The sequence below is a fragment of the Arachis ipaensis genome, chromosome B1 (genome assembly GCF_059453495.1).
Source record: "Arachis ipaensis isolate K30076 ecotype BB chromosome B1, ASM5945349v1, whole genome shotgun sequence".
In the NCBI taxonomy this organism is placed as follows: domain Eukaryota; kingdom Viridiplantae; phylum Streptophyta; class Magnoliopsida; order Fabales; family Fabaceae; genus Arachis; species Arachis ipaensis.
In genome coordinates, this window is record NC_142436.1 from 144,389,713 (window position 1) to 144,410,244 (window position 20,532).

At 30.3% G+C, this 20,532-nt stretch overlaps 2 protein-coding genes across 2 annotated transcripts; both read left to right on the top strand.

Annotated features, from left to right (window-relative positions):
* The first annotated feature begins 984 nt into the window (after positions 1-984).
* On the top strand, positions 985-2,240 carry LOC107614029 (uncharacterized). The gene is made up of 2 exons (XM_016316239.3): positions 985-1,627; positions 1,896-2,240. The coding sequence occupies exons 1-2, from the start codon at positions 1,141-1,143 to the stop codon at positions 2,075-2,077; spliced, it is 669 nt and encodes a 222-aa protein (XP_016171725.1). The 5' UTR covers positions 985-1,140; the 3' UTR covers positions 2,078-2,240.
* Positions 2,241-3,908: 1,668 nt separating this feature from the next.
* LOC107638307 (ISWI chromatin-remodeling complex ATPase CHR11) lies at positions 3,909-11,714 on the top strand. The gene is made up of 25 exons (XM_088502048.1): positions 3,909-4,227; positions 4,468-4,596; positions 4,694-4,800; positions 4,894-4,997; positions 5,525-5,622; positions 5,743-5,922; positions 6,014-6,235; positions 6,811-6,945; positions 7,038-7,320; positions 7,421-7,494; positions 7,615-7,835; positions 7,931-8,018; positions 8,384-8,477; positions 8,568-8,756; positions 9,147-9,178; positions 9,306-9,382; positions 9,467-9,556; positions 9,638-9,707; positions 9,809-9,863; positions 9,948-10,006; positions 10,088-10,253; positions 10,470-10,648; positions 10,801-11,016; positions 11,110-11,205; positions 11,317-11,714. Exons 1-25 carry the CDS (start codon positions 4,006-4,008, stop codon positions 11,332-11,334), a joined length of 3,204 nt encoding a protein of 1,067 aa, XP_088358174.1. The 5' UTR covers positions 3,909-4,005; the 3' UTR covers positions 11,335-11,714.
* The last annotated feature ends 8,818 nt before the right edge of the window (positions 11,715-20,532 follow it).

Below are 20,532 nucleotides of genomic sequence, written 5' to 3' on the forward strand. Positions count from 1 at the left end.
AAATTAATTAATTGAAATGGGGTATTTTAGGTATAAAATATTATTAAAATTTTAGTCTCCGTCTCCAAAAATTTCAGTCCCCTTTATTTCTACTTTTTGAAAGTACTGAAATACTGACATTTTGGTAGCGTTTGGTGAAGAGACAGAGACGGAAATATAGAGACTGAGAGACAGAGGCTAAGAGACAGAGATTGAAATAAATCTCAGTAGTTTGATGCAAAATGGAAGACAGAAATTAAAACAAGAATAAAACTCTAATTTAATTTACACAGAGTAAAATTGGAATTAATTAATTGAAATGATAGTATTTTAGGTATAAAATGTTATTAACGTTTCAGTCTCTATCTCTAAAAATTTTAGTCCCCTGTGTCCCTACTTTTTGGAGGTACTGAAATACTGAAATTTTGGAGATAGAGACAGAAATTTTAACACCAGTATCTGAACCAACAAACATGATATTGAGTCTCTGTCTCTCCGTTTCTGTCTCAGTACTTCAAAACAAACGCTATTCAGAACAGAGACTAAAATTTTAGTATCAGTCTGTACCAATAAACACGATACTGAGTTTCAATTTCTCCATCTCTATCCTAATACCTCAAAACAAACACTACTTAAGAAACTCAAAATTAATTTTGTAATTGGTATTAACTAAATTAACGGTGCTTGATATAACAAGTGTCTACATACATCTCATCTATCATCTTTACAAGAAACTACTCTAACCATCTTACTTTTACAACTCTCCATATACCGAAGTTGCCATTTTTACAACTATGCCATCTCTTGATTTGTTGGCAAGATTGATGGTTTTTTGGTGATTATAATAAAAGAATAATTAAATTAGTCCAAAACATTAGTTGTCCCTTTCTGGATTAAAATAATTGTGTTCGATGAAACCTATATTTAGAGAAGATGATGAGAGAGCTTAAAAAAGGCCGGTTGGTTTCTAATGACACCAAATTATTACACCCATGCATGCAGGCCATTGTTCCATAACAACAAAAACAAAAATGCTATCCCTCTTTATTCTTCATATATTATTCCCATTATTCTAACCTAATTCATCATCATCAACCCTAATTCACATTTCTTACTCTCTGTTTCTTTCCCACAATCAATAATTCATTACACACAAACACAATGGGTTGTGGGAAATCAAAACCCGCAGATGTTGCTTCTGGAAACACAACTACCGTCCAGCGCAAGAAGAATCCAAGCGTACCCACGGCAGATGTGAAAGAAACCATTAAGGACCACAAAATCAGCAACAACACTGTTGAAAAGAATCAAGCAGAGAAGAATGATGTCAAGGAGGAGAAGGAGAAAAATAATGGAGCTACTCCTGCTGCTGATGAGTCCAAAAACAAGAATGAAGATAGTAAAAAGGTGCAACAAGAGGAGAAATTGGAGAACAAGAGCAAGGAAGGTGATGCTGCTGCTGCTGTAGAGGAAGAGAAAACAAAGGAAGCTGTTATTCAAGTTATTGCTGATGAGAAGAAGAAGGAGGAGGATGATTCGTTGAAGAAAGAGAATAATGTTGAAGAGGATAATAATAATAAGGTGGATTTTGTTCCTGCTCCTGTTACTGCAGATGAAAAGAATGATGCAGAAAAGAAAGAACAACAAGGTCTGAATTTTAGGGTTTATATGAAATAAATTAAGATAACCGATAAAGAATTTTTTACAATTATTTAATTACATTAATTTAAAAATTAATTTTTTTATATAATAATATTTAATAACTGTTAGATAATTTTGTCATATTTAATTATATTATTATCTAATAATTTTTAATTATCAATTTTTATATGAAAATAATTGTATAAAATGTTTTACCTTAAAATTCTAAAATCTTATTAACATTATTAATTAACTTGGTGTTGTATGTTTATTAGAAGAGAGTGTTGTAGTCAAGGAAGAAGTATTAACAAGCAAAGAAACAGAGAAACAGGAAGAGGCTCCAAGCAGCAAAGAAACAGAGAAAAGCGAAGAGTCTCCGGCAAAAGAAGATGGAGAAAGCAAAGACACAACAACGGTAGTTTCAACCTCTGAAGAAGGCCAAGACCAAAAGAATTGAAAGCTGAGATGAAGTATTTGGATTATTGTATGCCACGAACTATAATTAAGTTCATTATTAATGTTCAGCTCATGAAGAGATAGATTACAAAAGAGGCTATTATTGTAAGAGCAAGATTTTTCAATCACAATGCTAAGTTGGAATTAACTCATATTTATAAGTGTCTCACGATGTATTATTATGCCTTTGGTGAATCAAAGAAGATGATTTAATTTGACCAGTTACAAAATTAATTGAGCAAACGAAATGACGCCATAATTTGTTAATTGTCAAACTTGTTTAATTTTGCATGATTAGCTGAAGAAATTATAATAGACTAATTGAAGCAAGCAAATATGATTTGCTAACATGGCCAAACACCATTTTAAACTAGATTCATTATTATTGTATCATCCAATTTGACCTAGCCGTACGTGTTTATGGGATGTGCCTGTATAAGCTCCAATTGACAGAAAAATAGCGAAGAAAAAATAAATGACGAAAATTATACTTCAAATCAGAAATGAGTTAGCAAGTGGCTAAACCAGTAAGCAATAAGCAATTCCTTTTATTCAATCATACAAATTTAAATCTAACAATTTATTTAAGCCAATATAATTAATAGTCTAAGTACTGATTTGTTAAAGTTTTTATTTTTCAAATATAACTTATTAAGATTGGTGTTTAAAAAAATAATTTTTTAAAAGTTATAATACTTACATTTAATAAATCATTTAAAATCATAATAGACATAAACATAAGAATAAATTTTAATATTTATTAATATATACGATTATATTATATTTTAAATTTTAATAAACACAAGTTAAATTTATTTTTAAATATTTTTAAAAGTACTTTCTAACTTTTAAAAACTATAAATATTATATGATATTTTACAAAATTTAAAACAAAATACTTGTACTTTTAAAAGATACAAGCATTTTAATTTTTTTTACTAAACTAAGTCTAATAAAAATAAATAAAAGAAAAATTAATATGAATTGGATAGTCCTAATCCTAAATATTATAAACTCACACACCACACTCACACACATACATAATATTAAGGCTCTATCTATTATTTCACATCAGCCAAATTTTGAATCCCCGTGCATTCATTGCAACACATAGAAGATGAACCTTACACTAAGGCTCAGTTTGGGTAACTAACTTAATTAAGCTATTTTTAATAAAATAACTCAAATAATAAATAATTTTGTTAAAAGTAACTTATAAATAAGTTATTTTGTGTTTGGATTTTTAATTCTAAAAGTGCTTATTTTATAGAAATGTAATGAAAAGTAGAAGTATTATGAGAGAAGTCATTTTTTTTAACTTTTCTATAAGCTCCAAAATAGCTTCTTAAAAAGTTACAATTTGATTTTAAAAATTGTACCAGACATTAATACTACTACTTTTCATAAGTCAAAAATTAAAAAAAAGCTACTTCTTAGAGTTTTTCAAACAGCCCTAAAGCGTTGCCTAATGCCCGCAACAAGCAAGGCATACGTTTTTTTTTTTTTGGACAGGAGCAAGGCATACTTTTATGCCACTAGACCATGCAGTGTACAGGGATAAGCAGGCAATGGCAACAGTGAATGATCCATAAGTCCATAACCAGTTAAAAGAAGTAAGGCCCATAATAAAGCCTGTGGAGAAATCAAAAGTGGGCCCATACTGTGGCCAATAAAAAACGAAGGAGACCCAAATCCAAGTAAGCGGGAAAATCTAATTTCCACGTAAATGGCGCGAAATATTCGGTTCACTTTCTTCGACGGCGTAGAGCCACTCGATCAAACCGCAAATAAATCTGACGGCCATAAATGCCTCACTAACTACGCATTTATTCGTTCCCTTCGGTTTTGGTTATTCATCACTGTGTCCCTCTCGCGCTCTCTTTTTTCTTCCGAAAGAAACCCTCCCAGATCTGAAAAGAGAACCAAGCCATGGGGAGGCCCTCCAAATCTCAGCCTTCTTCAGACGACGAAGCGCCGTCGAATGCCTCTGACTCCGATTCCGATTCCGGTTCGGAGGAGCAACTTCCCAACGATCAGATCAACGAACAAGAAGATGACGAGGAGCTCGAAGAGGTGGCTCGCTCCGCTAGCTCTGGCGATGACGATACTGCGCCGGATGAACCTGCCGGAGACGCCGACGACGATGAACAGGTAAACGTAAAACCATTGTTTCATGCGCCTGCGTTTTGTCGTTTGGACTTCGCTGAGCTAGGGCTTTAACTTCGTATAACGCATTATCGTTTTGCGATGCTAAAATATTTGCAAGTGAAGCTATACGGTTGTTGTGTAGCAGATGTCAACTTCAATCGACAGTGCTTCTTGTTATTGCATTTCGTTCACGCATGAACAGACTTTTCCTCATGTTTTGTTTTCGAAACTGTTTCATTGTAGGAGGAAAATAATGCTGACACTGAAGTTAGCAAGCGCGAGAAGGCGAGGTTGAAAGAAATGCAGAAATTGAAGAAGCAGAAGATTCAGGAGATTCTGGATGAACAAAATGCAGCTATTGATGCTGATATGGTGCGTATATACATGATACATGGGATGGCTTTTCACTTCGTTATATAAAATTTGAATTGATTGTTAAATGAATCGATATTGTTACCTTTTGATGCAGAACAATAAAGGAAAGGGCCGATTGAAGTATCTGTTGCAGCAAACTGAGATTTTTGCTCATTTTGCCAAAGGTGCTCAATCTTCTTCTCAGAAGAAGTCAAAGGGAAGGTAATTTCAGAAGTCAAGAAGGACAACAAAGAGTTGTGATTCTTCTGCCTATGACTTCGTTACTTATTGTGAATTTATTGTTTTCTACTTTAGGGGACGCCATGCATCGAAAGTGACTGAAGAAGAGGAAGATGAAGAGTATCTTAAAGAAGAAGAAGATGGTTTGGCAAGCACGCGGCTGGTAACACAACCATCATGTGAGCGTTTTCCTTACTTTAAATTTATTTTTGTATGTAGTATCTGTGCTTGCGTTGGAGTGCTCCATTCTTAGTTCTTCATTCATTGTGTACTCCATGTCCTTCTTTCTTCCCACTAGTCACTTTGTGGAGAAAATATTTGGATATTCCATTTCTATTTTATGTTGTTATATTGGTCAGTGATTCATCTATAGCATTGTTTTGGTTAAATTGTCTATACTCCATTCCTTGTTTTGTTTTTCTTTTTTTGGCTAAATTCTTTTTACTTACTATTGGTGTTAGGAGGCCTGGTTCCTGGACTTCTCATAGGGCATGTGTATGACATTGATTATGTGTTGGACACCCCGCCCCCCCTTTCTCTCTCTCATTTCTTTTCCCTCTGTTCACTAGTTGATTTCTTCTTGTTACTATCATAATTTGTTTTTATGGAAGCATATTTACTAATATGCAGTTTCTTTCTAGTCATATGATCATATTCAACATCTTTAAAGCTATTGGTTCATGTGAAATTTCTTCTTTTCCAACAGGTATCCAAGGGAAGATGAGGGATTATCAACTTGCTGGGTTAAACTGGCTCATACGATTGTATGAGAATGGTATAAATGGAATTCTGGCAGATGAAATGGTAGGTATGGTAGGCGCTTAGAGTTAAGTCTCTGCGCAAATAAGTTCAAGAACATAATTAATATGTGATGTATAAATTGATTTTCTTAAGTATTAAATTAATTATGCTGTTGATTTGCAGGGACTTGGGAAAACATTACAAACTATATCTTTGCTAGGGTATTTATATGAGTTCAGAGGTATAAAGGGTCCTCATATGGTTGTGGCCCCAAAGTCTACTCTTGGAAATTGGATGAATGAGATTCGGCGCTTTTGTCCTGTTTTACGAGCAGTAAAGTTCCTTGGCAACCCGGATGAAAGGGTAAGAATAGCTTTGCTGTTGCGAATTATTTTTCAAAGGTTACATTGGTGGATACTTTTGACACTTGTCTGTTGGTTTCAAATAACTGCAGAGGCATATAAGAGAGGAGTTATTGGTTGCCGGGAAGTTTGATGTATGTGTTACAAGTTTTGAAATGGTTATCAAGGAGAAGTCTGCATTGCGTCGATTTAGTTGGCGCTACATAATTATTGATGAGGCCCACAGAATCAAGAATGAGAACTCCCTCCTTTCCAAGACGATGAGGCTCTATAATACAAACTACCGACTCCTTATAACTGGCACACCACTCCAAGTATGTCTTGTTTATTATGCACAACAATGCTGCAATGTAATCTTGAAACTAGTATTTTGTTTTTTTCTTTATTTTGTTGATCCATGTAGTTAAATTCCTTAGGACAGCCCTTTTCTTTTATGGAGTTCATGGGCTTTGCTGAACAGGGAAGCATCATTGTGTCAATTCATCTCACTTTGAATGAATTTAAAGTTTAGTATGACCTTGCGTGTATTATCATTTGCAGTTTAGCTTTAAAAAATTAGACTGTTGCATATGCTACCAATGATGGGCGGCATGGCTTGTTTAGTCTCTAAATCTGACTGTTTTATCTTCCAATAATTTTTGCTGAGAATTTCTGTCCATAGTCAAATTGCAGTTGACGAGCACGAAGGAGTTGAATTACTCATAATTTGGGTTAACTTGGTAGCATTGCTGTTTTGTGTTTTTGTTTATTTTCTGTACCTCCCCGCAGCATTATCTGTTCATAGACTGATGTAACTTTTAAAACTCTGATTCTAGTTCACTTTCCCTTGTAGCATGCATCATCTAACAAAGTTGGATATTTACTGTGGTTTCTTATTTTGTGATTGCAGAACAATCTTCATGAACTCTGGGCTCTTCTCAATTTTCTTCTGCCTGAAATTTTTAGCTCTGCTGAAACTTTTGATGAATGGTTCCAAATATCAGGTGAAAATGATCAGCAGGAAGTTGTTCAACAATTACACAAGGTTAGACATGAACCTCCTTTGTTTGTTGAGTGTTGTTTTAATCACTTAATCCGACACTTGAGTAATATTTTTACTTTGTATCTATATCTTAGGTCCTTCGCCCATTTCTCCTTCGGAGGTTGAAGTCAGATGTCGAGAAAGGGTTGCCACCGAAAAAGGAAACTATACTCAAAGTAGGCATGTCACAAATGCAGAAGCAGTACTATAGGGCATTACTACAGAAAGATCTAGAGGTTGTCAATGCTGGTGGAGAACGAAAGCGACTCCTCAACATAGCAATGCAACTGCGTAAATGCTGTAATCACCCATATCTCTTCCAAGGTGCTGAACCCGGTCCTCCCTATACTACAGGAGACCATCTCGTCACAAATGCTGGTAAAATTTCTTTACATAAAGAGATATTCTGGAAGTTCTTTGTAGACTGATCATTTAATGACTTGACATTGTCAAATGTTTCTAAATATTTCTTTTGTAGGTAAAATGGTTCTATTGGATAAGTTACTTCCTAAATTAAAAGAGCGTGACTCCCGGGTCCTGATATTTTCACAGGTTAGTTTTCTGTAAGAACGGGTTTGTCACTTTGTTGTCACTGATTGACTTTGAAGGTCTTAAATTTATGCAATCTAATGTCTTGCTTCCCATCCTTGCTTAATTGTGGCCCTTCTGCAGATGACTAGGCTGCTGGACATACTTGAAGATTATTTGATGTTTCGGGGATATCAATATTGTCGTATAGATGGAAACACCGGTGGAGAAGATCGTGATGCTTCCATTGAAGCTTTCAACAAACCAGGAAGTGAGAAATTTGTCTTCTTGTTATCTACTCGGGCTGGAGGTCTCGGCATCAATCTTGCTACTGCTGATGTTGTAATTCTTTATGATAGTGACTGGTTAGTTAGTTGTCAGTTGATTGTGTCATCAGTCTTCTGAATTGCATTGGTTACCATAACTTGCTGCTTATTGATATTTGGTGGTGTTATACCAGGAACCCACAAGTTGACCTGCAAGCTCAGGATCGTGCTCATAGGATTGGACAGAAGAAAGAAGTACAAGTTTTCCGATTTTGCACGGAGGTTTGTAATTGTTGTGCATTATTACTATGTTCACTATTATCTATGCTTTTCTATATAGGCAGCATACATGTAAGACACCTAACTGGATATATCTAATTTTAAAAAAATTGCAACACATGATGTCTATGATGCAACTTATAAAATTATTACAATATCAAGATAAAACCTATTGATATTAATCTAGAATGAATGCCATTGTCAGCATTAGTCATTATATAGTAAGTGCGATATCTCACATGTATTGGCACAAAGTTTCAATAAATATCCGACAAGATATATATCCAACTCTGGCACGACAACCAATTTGAAGCACTGAATTTATACTTTTGGTTGGTCCTAATATCTTGTACAATGAAAATCCACAGTATACAATTGAAGAGAAAGTAATTGAAAGGGCTTACAAAAAGCTTGCACTTGATGCTCTAGTGATTCAGCAAGGCCGATTAGCTGAGCAGAAGAGTAAGGGTTTTCATCTGAACTCTTAGTATTCTTTTATCTCTTTAAACTTTTATGATTGTCTTATGTGGTACAATTGGTTTATGTGTACAGCTGTAAATAAAGATGAGTTGCTTCAAATGGTTAGATTTGGTGCTGAAATGGTTTTTAGTTCCAAGGACAGTACAATTACAGATGAGGATATTGACAGAATTATTGCCAAAGGAGAGGAAGCTACAGCTGAGCTTGATGCTAAGATGAAGAAATTTACTGAAGATGCCATCAAATTTAAGATGGATGACAGTATGTAACTTTTTAATATAAATCTGGCTATGGAATAGACAATTGTTTGAGTGTTACTGTTGATCTGTTGCATTGTTTGAATTCTTGTTTACCCCTTTTCAAGTTTCAAGCTTTTCTTTTTCTTATCTGTGCTCTCCAAATGGAGCATTAATTTTATCCTCTTTGAAAGAATGAAATAATTGGCATGCATTTATGCTTTGCTTATTTCATAAATTAGTTTTTTGGTCTTTGAAGCAATGGCCTACAAGTCATTTGCTTTTGTTCTAAATGAAGCATCATTTTTATCAAGATACAACTGCAAGCATTTTGCTCCTGTGTAGCATTGATATTGCCTTTTAAGTTGTATGGTTGTTTGAAGTTACTAATTTTTTTTTTAAATGTTATTTGTAGATGCTGAGCTTTATGATTTTGATGATGACAAGGTAAGTCAACATTTTATAATTTCTTTGCTAACTGTGATGGACTCTTTTATTGCTCAGTTTTGCATCAGTCTATTGAACTGCACTCCTCATTCTAACCAATATCTGACTGCTTTTTCTTTGAATGAAGGATGAGAACAAATTTGATTTCAAAAAGATTGTGAGTGAAAACTGGATTGAGCCACCGAGAAGAGAGCGGAAGCGCAAGTAAACACCAGTCTATATGCTATACATTGAACCCCAAAAACAAAAAAAAAAATCTGATGTATGATTATTCTATTGGTTTCTTAGTTACTCGGAGTCTGAATACTTCAAGCAAACATTGCGCCAAGGAGGTCCTACTAAACCGAAGGAGCCCCGTATTCCCAGGATGCCTCAACTGTAATCTTCTCGCTAAACAAGGTTTCCCTTTTAATATGGTAGTTCTGTCTTGATTTATTGTGTCTACTCTGTTGTCTTCAGGCATGATTTCCAGTTTTTCAACACACAAAGGTTGAGTGAGCTGTATGAAAAGGAAGTACGCTATCTCATGGTGGGTAACATGAGCCTAGTGACATACATAATGTATTTTTCATGTTTGGTTAAAAGGAAGTGTACATATTTTGATGTTCATGTTATTTAACAAAATTTCAGCAAACGCATCAGAAGAATCAAGTAAAAGACTCCATAGAGGTGGATGAACCAGAAGGTACATAATTACTATCCAGTTTAGCCCTTTCCCATCTTGGCATGTGAATGATTAATGTGACAATGACATATATGTTGAATTTAGAGGTGGGAGATCCACTGACTGCTGAAGAGTTGGAAGAAAAGGAGCAGCTGCTAGAGGAGGTGAGCTAATTTCATTTCAGGCCTGGCTTTGATACGGATCTATTTTATTTTGGTTTTAATTTTGGTTTTTTGTACACTTAGGGTTTCTCATCATGGAGCAGGAGGGATTTTAATACTTTCGTTAGGGCCTGTGAAAAATATGGCCGAAATGATATTAAAGGTATTGCTTCTGAGATGGAAGGAAAAACAGAAGAGGAAGTTGAGAGATATGCGGTGGTCTTCAAAGAAAGATACAAGGAATTAAACGGTTAGTGATGATGGCCATGTAAAGAAAAAAGAAATGGGGGATCTTTTGTGGTACTACAGTATTGCCTTGTTTTTCTTCTTGGGTTGATATGCAAACTGATGCTGTCATTGATTTTTGTTTCATCTGGTCATTGAATTTTGCTTGAAGTTTGTTTCGCTGTATTACTATATGCTGAGTCTAATTTTTGCATTTTGACATGTGTTTTATTGTCCGCAGATTATGATAGAATTATTAAAAACATCGAAAGAGGGGAAGCTAGAATATCCCGGAAAGATGAGATTATGAAAGCTATTGGGAAGAAGTTGGACCGCTACAAGAATCCATGGTTAGAACTAAAGATACAATATGGGCAAAACAAAGGGAAGTTATACAATGAAGAATGTGATCGATTCATGGTATTGTTTGCTTGTTAATCTTGGTTCTGTCCATATTTGAATTTTTTCGTTTTGTCTAAATTTATGTCCAGTTTCTTCATGTGTTTTTACTTTTCTTTTTTCGCTTACAAGGGGAGTTTTTTTGCCGTTTATGTTGGCTTCGAAATTCGCAGATATGCATGATTCACAAACTTGGCTATGGGAATTGGGATGAACTGAAGGCAGCATTTCGAATGTCACCTTTGTTTCGTTTTGATTGGTTTGTTAAGTCTCGCACAACGCAAGAACTAACAAGGAGGTGTGACACCCTCATTCGCCTTGTTGAGAAGGAAAACCAAGAATATGACGAAAGAGAGAGACAGGCTCGTAAGGAGAAGAAACTTGCAAAGGTTTGTATATCCTTTTATCAACGCCATACATTACTAATTAAATATCAATCAATATCAGGTTGTCATCTTATGCAAGTTTGACAAATCTTTCAGAGTAGTACCCCATCAAAGCGTACCATGCCACGACAGACGGAGTCTCCATCTTCGAAGAAGCGCAAGCAGCTGACCATGGATAACTTTGTAAGCTCGGTACGTTTCTTTGCTTGAATCCTATATACCTTAAGCATGTATTATATCCCATGATCCTAATTACAAGTATCCCGTCGTGATTTTACTGAAGCTGACTGTTTTAATTGGCAGGGGAAGAAGAAAAAATAAATTAAGAGGAAAACCGAAATTTTATTTTGGCTGAGTGAGGCGTGGGCCGGGATCTGGCCTCGCTAATTTTGGTGTCCTATTTTCACATGCCAACTTTGGTCGGTATTAAATGCCCGAAAGATAAACCTGAGAGCGCATTTATTAGTTAGGGAATCTAGATGAAATATATTGTTGAAATTTTGTAAATCTATCCACAAACCATTAGATTGAATGTCCATTGTATTTGAACACTAGTCACTAGTCAGATACTAAGCCTAATATAGTATTCACCCTATTGTATTATGTTATCTAACGTGTTTACAAACGCAAGAGATACAAACCTTAATGTGTCTTTACCCGCAGTTTATTAATATTTGAGGAATGTTAGAAGATTATCAGAATTTTATTGTTTGTGATTATCAGTTAATCATTAATGTTCAAAAGTATAAGCTAAAGTATGTTAGATTATTAGACTAAAAATTGGGTTGACAGTTAAAAATAATGGCTAAAAATAATAAATTGTGATGTTTTAGCATTTCTCAAATTAATATCATCCTTTTTTAAGTTGAAAATAATGAATTTCATTAAACAAAGCCTCAGTACAAGGAACCAATTAAGTCTAACAATACAATAAGGCACGATAAAATAATCTGTACATACTTGAACGGTCTACTGTCTGAATATATATAATTAAAGTTTAGCCTGTTCTTAGTAATACCACTGCATACTCAAACCGCCTAAATAGTAAATAAAACTACACACTGAAAAAATAAAGTAGGTGATGGGCCATCTTTGATTACTCATTGAGGGTTCGCAGATCTGGTACTGGTGTTAATAGTTGAGATGGCAAAGGTTTCTTAGTGCATTATTATGAGATAGATTGGAATCTATTCCATCACTCAAATTAGACATCGACAGGGTGGGTGAATTTTGGCTAATCTGAGCTTTTTCTAAACAAATTTTAGTAACACATGCTTGATCTATCTGTTCTCCTTTCCTTTTACCAACTTTTGTTTCTGCGTGGCAAACTGGCAAAAAAGAAGGGAATGAAGGTAAAAAGGGAAAACTGGTGGCCAAAGCTATAACCATGGCTGATGTGCAGAAATGGTATATGCATATCTGCGTCTAAATTATTCTACCAAAAATCCACGGGAATTATCTTTTTTCATATGTATAGTGTCATATTCTCTCTCTCTCTCTCTCTCTCTCTCTCTCTCTCTCTCTCACACACACACACACACACACACACACACACACTCTTTTGTTTTTCTGGTAATGTAATCTTTGTCCCGCCTTGGATCGCTTAATTAAGCATAAATTAATAATAAATGTTTAGAAATAACATCTGTAAATATTCTTGCAGCCATAGATAACGACGTTGAAGCAATATAATGAACAAATTAAGCAAATTACAACTTAACTTTGACCAACTAACGTGCATGTATTCATGAATTGTCATGAAATATTGCACTTTGGCGTAGGAACTCATTAGAATAATGTATTTCAATTCTATTTAATTAGTTTGTAAATGGTTCTCCGGAATATAATGACAAACTGTGAAAGGTTAGTTTTCCATATAGTTCCGTATAGTGATGGCTATTAGCTAGGTTACCCAATAATGTTAACTAACGTTGACTAGTTCACAAGATGAAGATTTTTTGCATTGACTCCATATGCAATATAAATTAATGCATGACACATTCATATATTCTTTTTGACTTCCTTATTTAATTTTTTTTACAGATATTAGAATACTTGTTTTTTTGACATTTAAAAGAAATAATTAACGTATGTACGTACGTTGAGAAGGAAAATAAAAACATTTTTTATATGTATATTATTATCTATGATGCACGGACACGAATATGGATACGGATATCGATACTGACATGACACGAAATACGCTGATACATAAATTTTAAAATCTTATAAGATACGAGACACTTATACATATAAAATATAAAATATTTTTTAGATAAATCATAATAATATTTTGATATTTTATTAATATTAAAATATAAATTAATTTTTAATATTTTATTTTGATTATATAAAGTATTTAAAATATTTTTTGTTTTAATAAATAATAATATATATTATTTTTTAATTTATTTAAAGAATATACGTTAAGAATAAAATTGGACACGCTGACACGTGATTTAGATATATTTAAGCGTGTTTGGAAAATAATTTTTTATTTTTTATTAAGATATAGTTGGACAATAAACACAAGCATACAACAATAAATACGTGTGTCGAACGAGTGTCATAAAATGTGTCCAATACGTAAACACAACAACTCAACGAAGTGTCTGTGTTTCATTGATTATTATCGAAGCAAGCAAGCCAAGTGTAATATTAATAAGCTAATAATAATATTCCAAGAAATTAGTAAAAACTAATTAAGAGAAAACCGAAGTTCATACCTAGAGAAATTATAGTAATCATTTTGAGGGAGCCCTTAATTAGCTTTAACTCATTTGCTTTTTGACATTCCAATTAAGTCATTTCAAGTAACTGAAATAAAAAGGAATAAAATGAAAGTAGCTTCTCCAAAAACAAAATTAAAGCTATATATTCACATCCAATTTAACCAATTTCAATTGGGCAAAGTACCAATCAAATCCTATCTTATCGAAATGTTGTTTACTCAGAACGAATATGGAGTTTGCTTTTGGGTCATTTTACAAGTACTCTCTCCGCGTAAAGAATCCACGTTGAAAACAAGATGATGTATCACTGTGACCAAAGCAAAATTATCATAGAATATGATGGAAGTACCATCACATTTTCCAAATTTAAATCTCCACGGATAATCCAATAATTCAACCATGTTATCTATTATTTGATAAATCTATTTATAGGTTTTTATACCCTCAAAGAGAGAAGTAAAAGATTAATCAGTTAAGTGTATTAATTTTTGTAAGACATAATGATAATGACTATTTATACATATCTAGTAATAAATGAAAAACTTTGGACTAACTTCTTCTTGGACTGAATAATTTAATTAATACTAGCGGCTCAACATTCACGCTGTTTAGCCGCTTTTCTATTATTTTAAATCGATTAATTTTTATAATTTTATTTTAAAATTATAAACTTAATAAATTAATCTAAATATTAAAAATAAAAAAATTTAAAAACAAAACTAAAAATTTTATAAATTATTTAACTTTTAGAATGTATAAAATTTATAAATTTAAATTAAATAAGATATTAAATAAATTTATTATGTTATTATTATGTGTAAAAAAATGAAAATAAAGATTTAAAAATATTATTTACAATTAACTATTTAAAAACGTTATTAAGTTTATTTATTTATTTTTAATAATATTTAATTTAAAACAAAGATAAAATTTTATATTCAAAATACTCTTTATCTTCATGCATAATTTTAATTGATAAAAGATATTTTTTTAATTTAATATTTATTTTTTTAAATTATGTTTAATTTTATTATTTTTGTCAAAATTATTAATTTATATTTTTATTATATTCACTCACTATATCAAACACTATTCTTTCTCTTACTATATATTATTCTATATATACATACCTGCTATTGTCTTATTGCCACTATTATATTACCTTGTTCTCCTTTTTCATTTTTTTCTTCTCCTTCCACGTTTATCGGATCGTTATTAATTATCACCAAGTATCATTATCGCAATGTTTATTCTTATCTATTACTTTGATTTATAACCATTTATTGTGTTAACTTTTATAAGTTGTTGAAATTTTGTTAAAAGAATTAAGACAGAGCATTTAAAATTTTCTCAAATTGTCAAAATTTGATGTTAGTAGTCCTAATTATTTTCAACTAAAATAATAAAAAATAGTACTATAATTGTAAGTTTTTAACTAATCATTATAAATTTAAGTCGTAGTTTAATATAGTACCTTAGCTTAGGACGGAAGGCAACCATTGCTATCTACATCTGACTGCTATTTTATAAGTTTCATATTTATTTTATTGTGCACATCAATTAAACTTTACTTTATGATTTTATTTTACATGTTTTGAAATAATGCCATCATATTATAAGGATTAGATTAATTTTCATAGTCTAATACGAATCTTTTTATTATTTTGTTCGTCATTTAAATACTATCCATACAAAAAGTTACTTAAAGTGAAAAAATATAAAAAAAGACAGAAAATTTTTAGATTTATCGTCATGGTTTGCTTCTTCAACCTCACTTAATATACTCAAATTTAATAGCTTTGATGGTGGTGATTCTTTGTAATTAGTTAAAAAGTTTCAACTTTCTCTTTCTCTTTCTAATTCTCCCTACAATTTTGAACAAACTTAATTTTGTTATTAAATAATTTTTTAAATTTAGAATATTTTTAACTTCCTATATAATAAATATTTTTTAAATTATCTTTTATGTATCTTGAAAGTTAAAAATAGTTAAATGATATTAGATTTTTTATTAAGTACAAAAATAAACATTTTAAGTCTAAATGATATTAGTTCTTTTATTAAGGCAGAGAAACTCCATGAAAGAGTCGTCATATCATGTTCTTATATTGAGAACATGTACTATTTATTATATTATATACAATCATTTTTCCATATAAGAAAAGGTAAAAATCTATATTTTTTTTTGTTAAGTTTTTTTTTCCTCTCTAAATTAGTTTGTATATTATCAACTTATTTCTATTATTTATGTAATATTTTTTTTTAGTAGTTATCCATTAATAAATGTTGAATTAAGGATTCAATTTATTGTATTTCAATGTATTTATTTTGATTAGACTCATTAAATTACCAAAATTTAAACATATTATCTTAAACTTCTTCCTTGATCATACGGTTAGAATCATTTAACGGAAGATTTTTAGACCATAAAATTTTTAAACTAAAACAAAAATACAATAAAACAAATTAGAAAACCTAAAAAATAAAATAGTTTTTAATATATATATATATATATAATAAAAATAATAAATTAAAACTTACATAACCTATGACATAGAAAAATAAAGAGAAGAAAATAATCATAAAAGTTAAAATAATGAAAAATATATAACACAGTTCTTAACTTGACACATTTAAATGTTATATGTCAATCTAATAATTAATAAAAAATAATATTATCCAATATAAAATAGATTAAAAAAAAATTAATAAAATCAACTAACAAAGTTCTTATCTTAAGTTGCTAGATTATTTAAAAAATCAATTAACAAAATTTTTATCTTCCTATGTTTATTATGTTATATGTCAATCTAATAATTAATAAAAAAAATAATATTTTTAAATATAAAACATATTTAAAATAAAAAAAATTAACAAAATATACGTAGAGATTTTTCACTTTATCATTGGTAGGTATAAAATTTTTTTACATTTTTATATACAAATTATATGACAGACGAATAATATTTAATTAATTAATTTTTTTATAATTATTTAAAAAATTAATAAATGTCAATTTTAGTACTTTTTATAATTTAATGTCAAATTCAATACTCTACCTAATTAATAATTTAGATAGTTTTAAAAAATAACATATTAATGCTTTTAACAAATTTTTGATAGGTGCGAACTTTCTTGCGCCCTTCATACATGACAATTAAATAATTTAGCCAATATGTAAGATAAATGATACTGTGATAGATAAAATTAATGATTTTATTTTATTTTAAAAAAAATATGTATGTACTCAAATTTTAAATATAATACTCTACATAATCAATAATTAAAAAAAATATTATTGCAAAGCAATCTAAAAATAATAAGTTAACAAAATATTTATGAAACTTCTTTATTTCATCATTGATAGGTAAAGACATGTAAACAAATAAGAGGTTGCTTTTTACATCAAATTGATAAGATAAAAAAAACAATTTGTTTACATCAAATTGATAAAAAAAAAGACAGAACTATTTTTTATCTAAAAAGTTGGGAATGAATTAAAAAAAATAGAAGAATGACTAAAAATATAAATTAAATAAGTAAATTGAAGAGTAGAAAAAATGTAAATGGAAGTTATGCGGTGAAGCCAAATGAAATTTGCAACTAGAGTGGATGGATGACGATGGAGGCGATACAATTGAGGGTGTTGAAAAAAAGGAGAAGGCGGATATTATCGATCTGCAGTTATATAAAAAATACAAACTTTAAATTTAAAAATGAAATAAGATAAAGAGTACTTGTCTTTGAATTTTCTTTTAAAAATTAAAAATTAGTACTCAAAAATAAAATAAACCGTGAATATAAAATTCCAATCACTTATATTATCATGAAGTCTATTATTTGGACCAGTTCCATTATCGTGTGTTTTTATTTCTCTATTTTTCAAAAGGTAGAATATAGATACCTGTGTTTGGCAATGAAGTTGGCTTATGAACTGTATCAATTCCCTTGTCAAATCATATCGCGATCATTTGCACCTAATTATTAATTTGTTGAATTCTTCCTTTCTTAACAAATGCATGTCAGAACTAAAAGATAGCAAGACGCAGAAAAAAGAATCCACAACAGTGAGGAATGTTTGTAAGTGGAGCAGTTATTTAATTTTCTCACGATTGCAGTAGTTATTTAACTCTATCGTGGGTTAATGACTTTTTTTTAAATTAAGAAACAAAAATATATTATTACTATTTTGTCCATAAATTTGATTTGTAAAATAAATTATTTGGGATAAATGATGTCTATAAAAATTGGACACCAAACTCTGGTATTGGCTTTATATATTGGTATAGATTTGATTTATTAAATTATTAAAAAAAAAGTTGGAAAAATGAAATGTGTGCTAGGGCCAAATTAAGTTTCAAAAGCAGGGGTGATGAAGCTAGGTTGAAGTTTAAGAAGGGCCAAAAATTAATCTTATAATAGAAAAAGAGTAAAATAAAATTTTTAAGGGAGACTAAAGTAAAATTTATACACAATTTATAAAGAAAATTTAAAATTTGGGAGGGGCGATTGCTCCTTTTTACTATATGTGGCTTTGCTCCTGTTCAAAAGTGATTTTCATGTTTAGAATTTGAGTTTAATTTTGATGCATTTATAATATAAAAAGTTTATATATTTTTTCAATTAAATTATTGAATGTAGATGAATTTTTAATTATAATTATTTTAAAAATTAGTTACTTTTACTGATATAACAAATTATGATTGAATATATGAGTTTAATTTTGATGTAATGACAATATATAAAACGTTTTACATTACATTCGTTATTTTAGATGATCATTTACAAATTCAATATAAAAAATAATTATTTTTGCTATGTGGCGTTCCATAGTTAGACGAAGCACGTGTAATTATGTAAAAGTCTTTTATACGATTCTCAGTCCATGAAAAATTAAATTCTTAGAATTTTAGATAATGTTTCTAGATTAAAGTAATTTGCATATGTATGGACTATAAGAAAGAAGTTCAATTCAGGTAATTAAAGATAGAGATGAACAACGGCCATGCCTGCCGCAAAAAGAGATAAATCATAATGCTAGTGGGAATCATAGGCATGAAGAGGCAATCTTAATAAAATCTTGGAATATTTTCATGATGGAACAATATTATTATATTAATGGGAAAAAATGGTGAAAATAAAATAAAAATTGAGGGAATTTTCCTTTTAGATTGTGCTTTGAGAGGGTTTTGGATACTTCATGATAGGCTAAGCTATTCAATTCTCTTTGTCTCGTATCTTAAAAAGCAATGGAAAATGCAAAGTGTAAATTTATTAATATTATTATTATGGTTCTTTTGATAATGATAGGACCCTCATCATCATCTCTCAAATAGCAATTTGTACAGTTATGTACTTCGCCAACCAACGAAATCCCAATTTTGTATGTGTGTCATGCCACATTCATCACTGAATTTTTTGTTTTAAATATTTTTTATTTCTAACATATACAAAAAAAAATTAAGCTGACATTCTTTCTCCAACCATGCATGCATCCGTCCGGTCCTTTCATGAATCTTGACTTTTGTTTATTAATTTATGAATTGAGAAGTATTTAAAATTAAAATAAATTAAATACATAAATTAAACAACCAGTGATTTATTAATCTAGAAACATTATTCATATTAATTATTAGTTTATTACACCCAACCAATTTATGTGCGTAACTATTGTTAGAACTTAGAAACCAAGAGAAAGAAATTAGAGAAAATAATCTATGAATTTCATATGATGTAAGGTACGATTTATTTATAGGTATCAAACAAATACAAAATAATAACAAAAATTAATTATTTAATTTAAAGTAAAATATAAATTTAAATACAAACACTACTCTAATTAATATTTTTAATGAAAAAGTATAAAAAAACTAATTTTTAGTTAGTCAACATTAATATTTTTTTAATTCTAAAATTCTAATTTTTTAAAAGATTTAGAATTTAAAATTTATAATTTAAGATTTAAGATTAAAAATTTATGATTTACAATCTAAAATTTAATATAAATAAAATAATTTTAAAAAATTAACTTGATGTAGTTTAAAATAAATTAGTTCTCTAATATTTTTGTTTTAAATATATTCTAACAACTATAAAGAGAAGCCAATTTATTGTAAAGTAATGATGAAGAAAATGAGCATAACACAAGCCACTTAATTACAGTATATATATATTAAAGTGAAAATTGAAGTACAACTAATTTTACTTGAATTTTTTTGAGACAAAATAAGCTCAACACATTAAGGTAGAGCAACGAAAGAAACAACAAATATTTCATAAAAAACATAAAATTTCTGTAACTTCCGGCAACGTCATCAACCACCAAAAGAATCACTCTCAGTCCATTTGTGGTAACTCAGTATCGTCTTTCTTATTACGAACTCTACACCTGTTTTCTGATTCTGAAAAATTCTAGCATTGCGTTCCACCCAAATGTTTCAAATAACTGCAAAGAATCCCGACAACCATTTTTTCTGATCTTGTTTCTGCTTATACCTACCGGTCCACCACTTAAACAATTTCTTTATGGTTCCAGGAATATGCCACACCTCCTCAAAAGACTTCAACCAACTGCACTACAACTGCCATGTTAACTCACAGAGGAGAAACAAATGCTCCACCGACTCTATTTCTTTCTTACATAGTACACAAAGATTATCATTGAGAACGGTTAAATAATAATTTAATTAAATCTGTTAAATTATTTATTGACTTTTAATTATCAATATTACATAAAGTTAACTGCAAGTAAGTTTCTACTATATTTTAATGTGAACGCATATATGCT

Coding starts and splice junctions, on each gene's coding strand:
- LOC107614029 (XM_016316239.3), top strand. CDS start 1,141: ATGGGTTGTGGGAAATCAAAACCCGCAGATGTTGCTTCTGGAAACACA. Junction 1,628..1,895: donor AGAAAAGAAAGAACAACAAG/GTCTGAATTTTA, acceptor TATGTTTATTAG/AAGAGAGTGTTGTAGTCAAG.
- LOC107638307 (XM_088502048.1), top strand. CDS start 4,006: ATGGGGAGGCCCTCCAAATCTCAGCCTTCTTCAGACGACGAAGCGCCG. Junction 4,998..5,524: donor GCTGGTAACACAACCATCAT/GTGAGCGTTTTC, acceptor CTTTTCCAACAG/GTATCCAAGGGAAGATGAGG. Junction 6,236..6,810: donor TAACTGGCACACCACTCCAA/GTATGTCTTGTT, acceptor TTGTGATTGCAG/AACAATCTTCATGAACTCTG.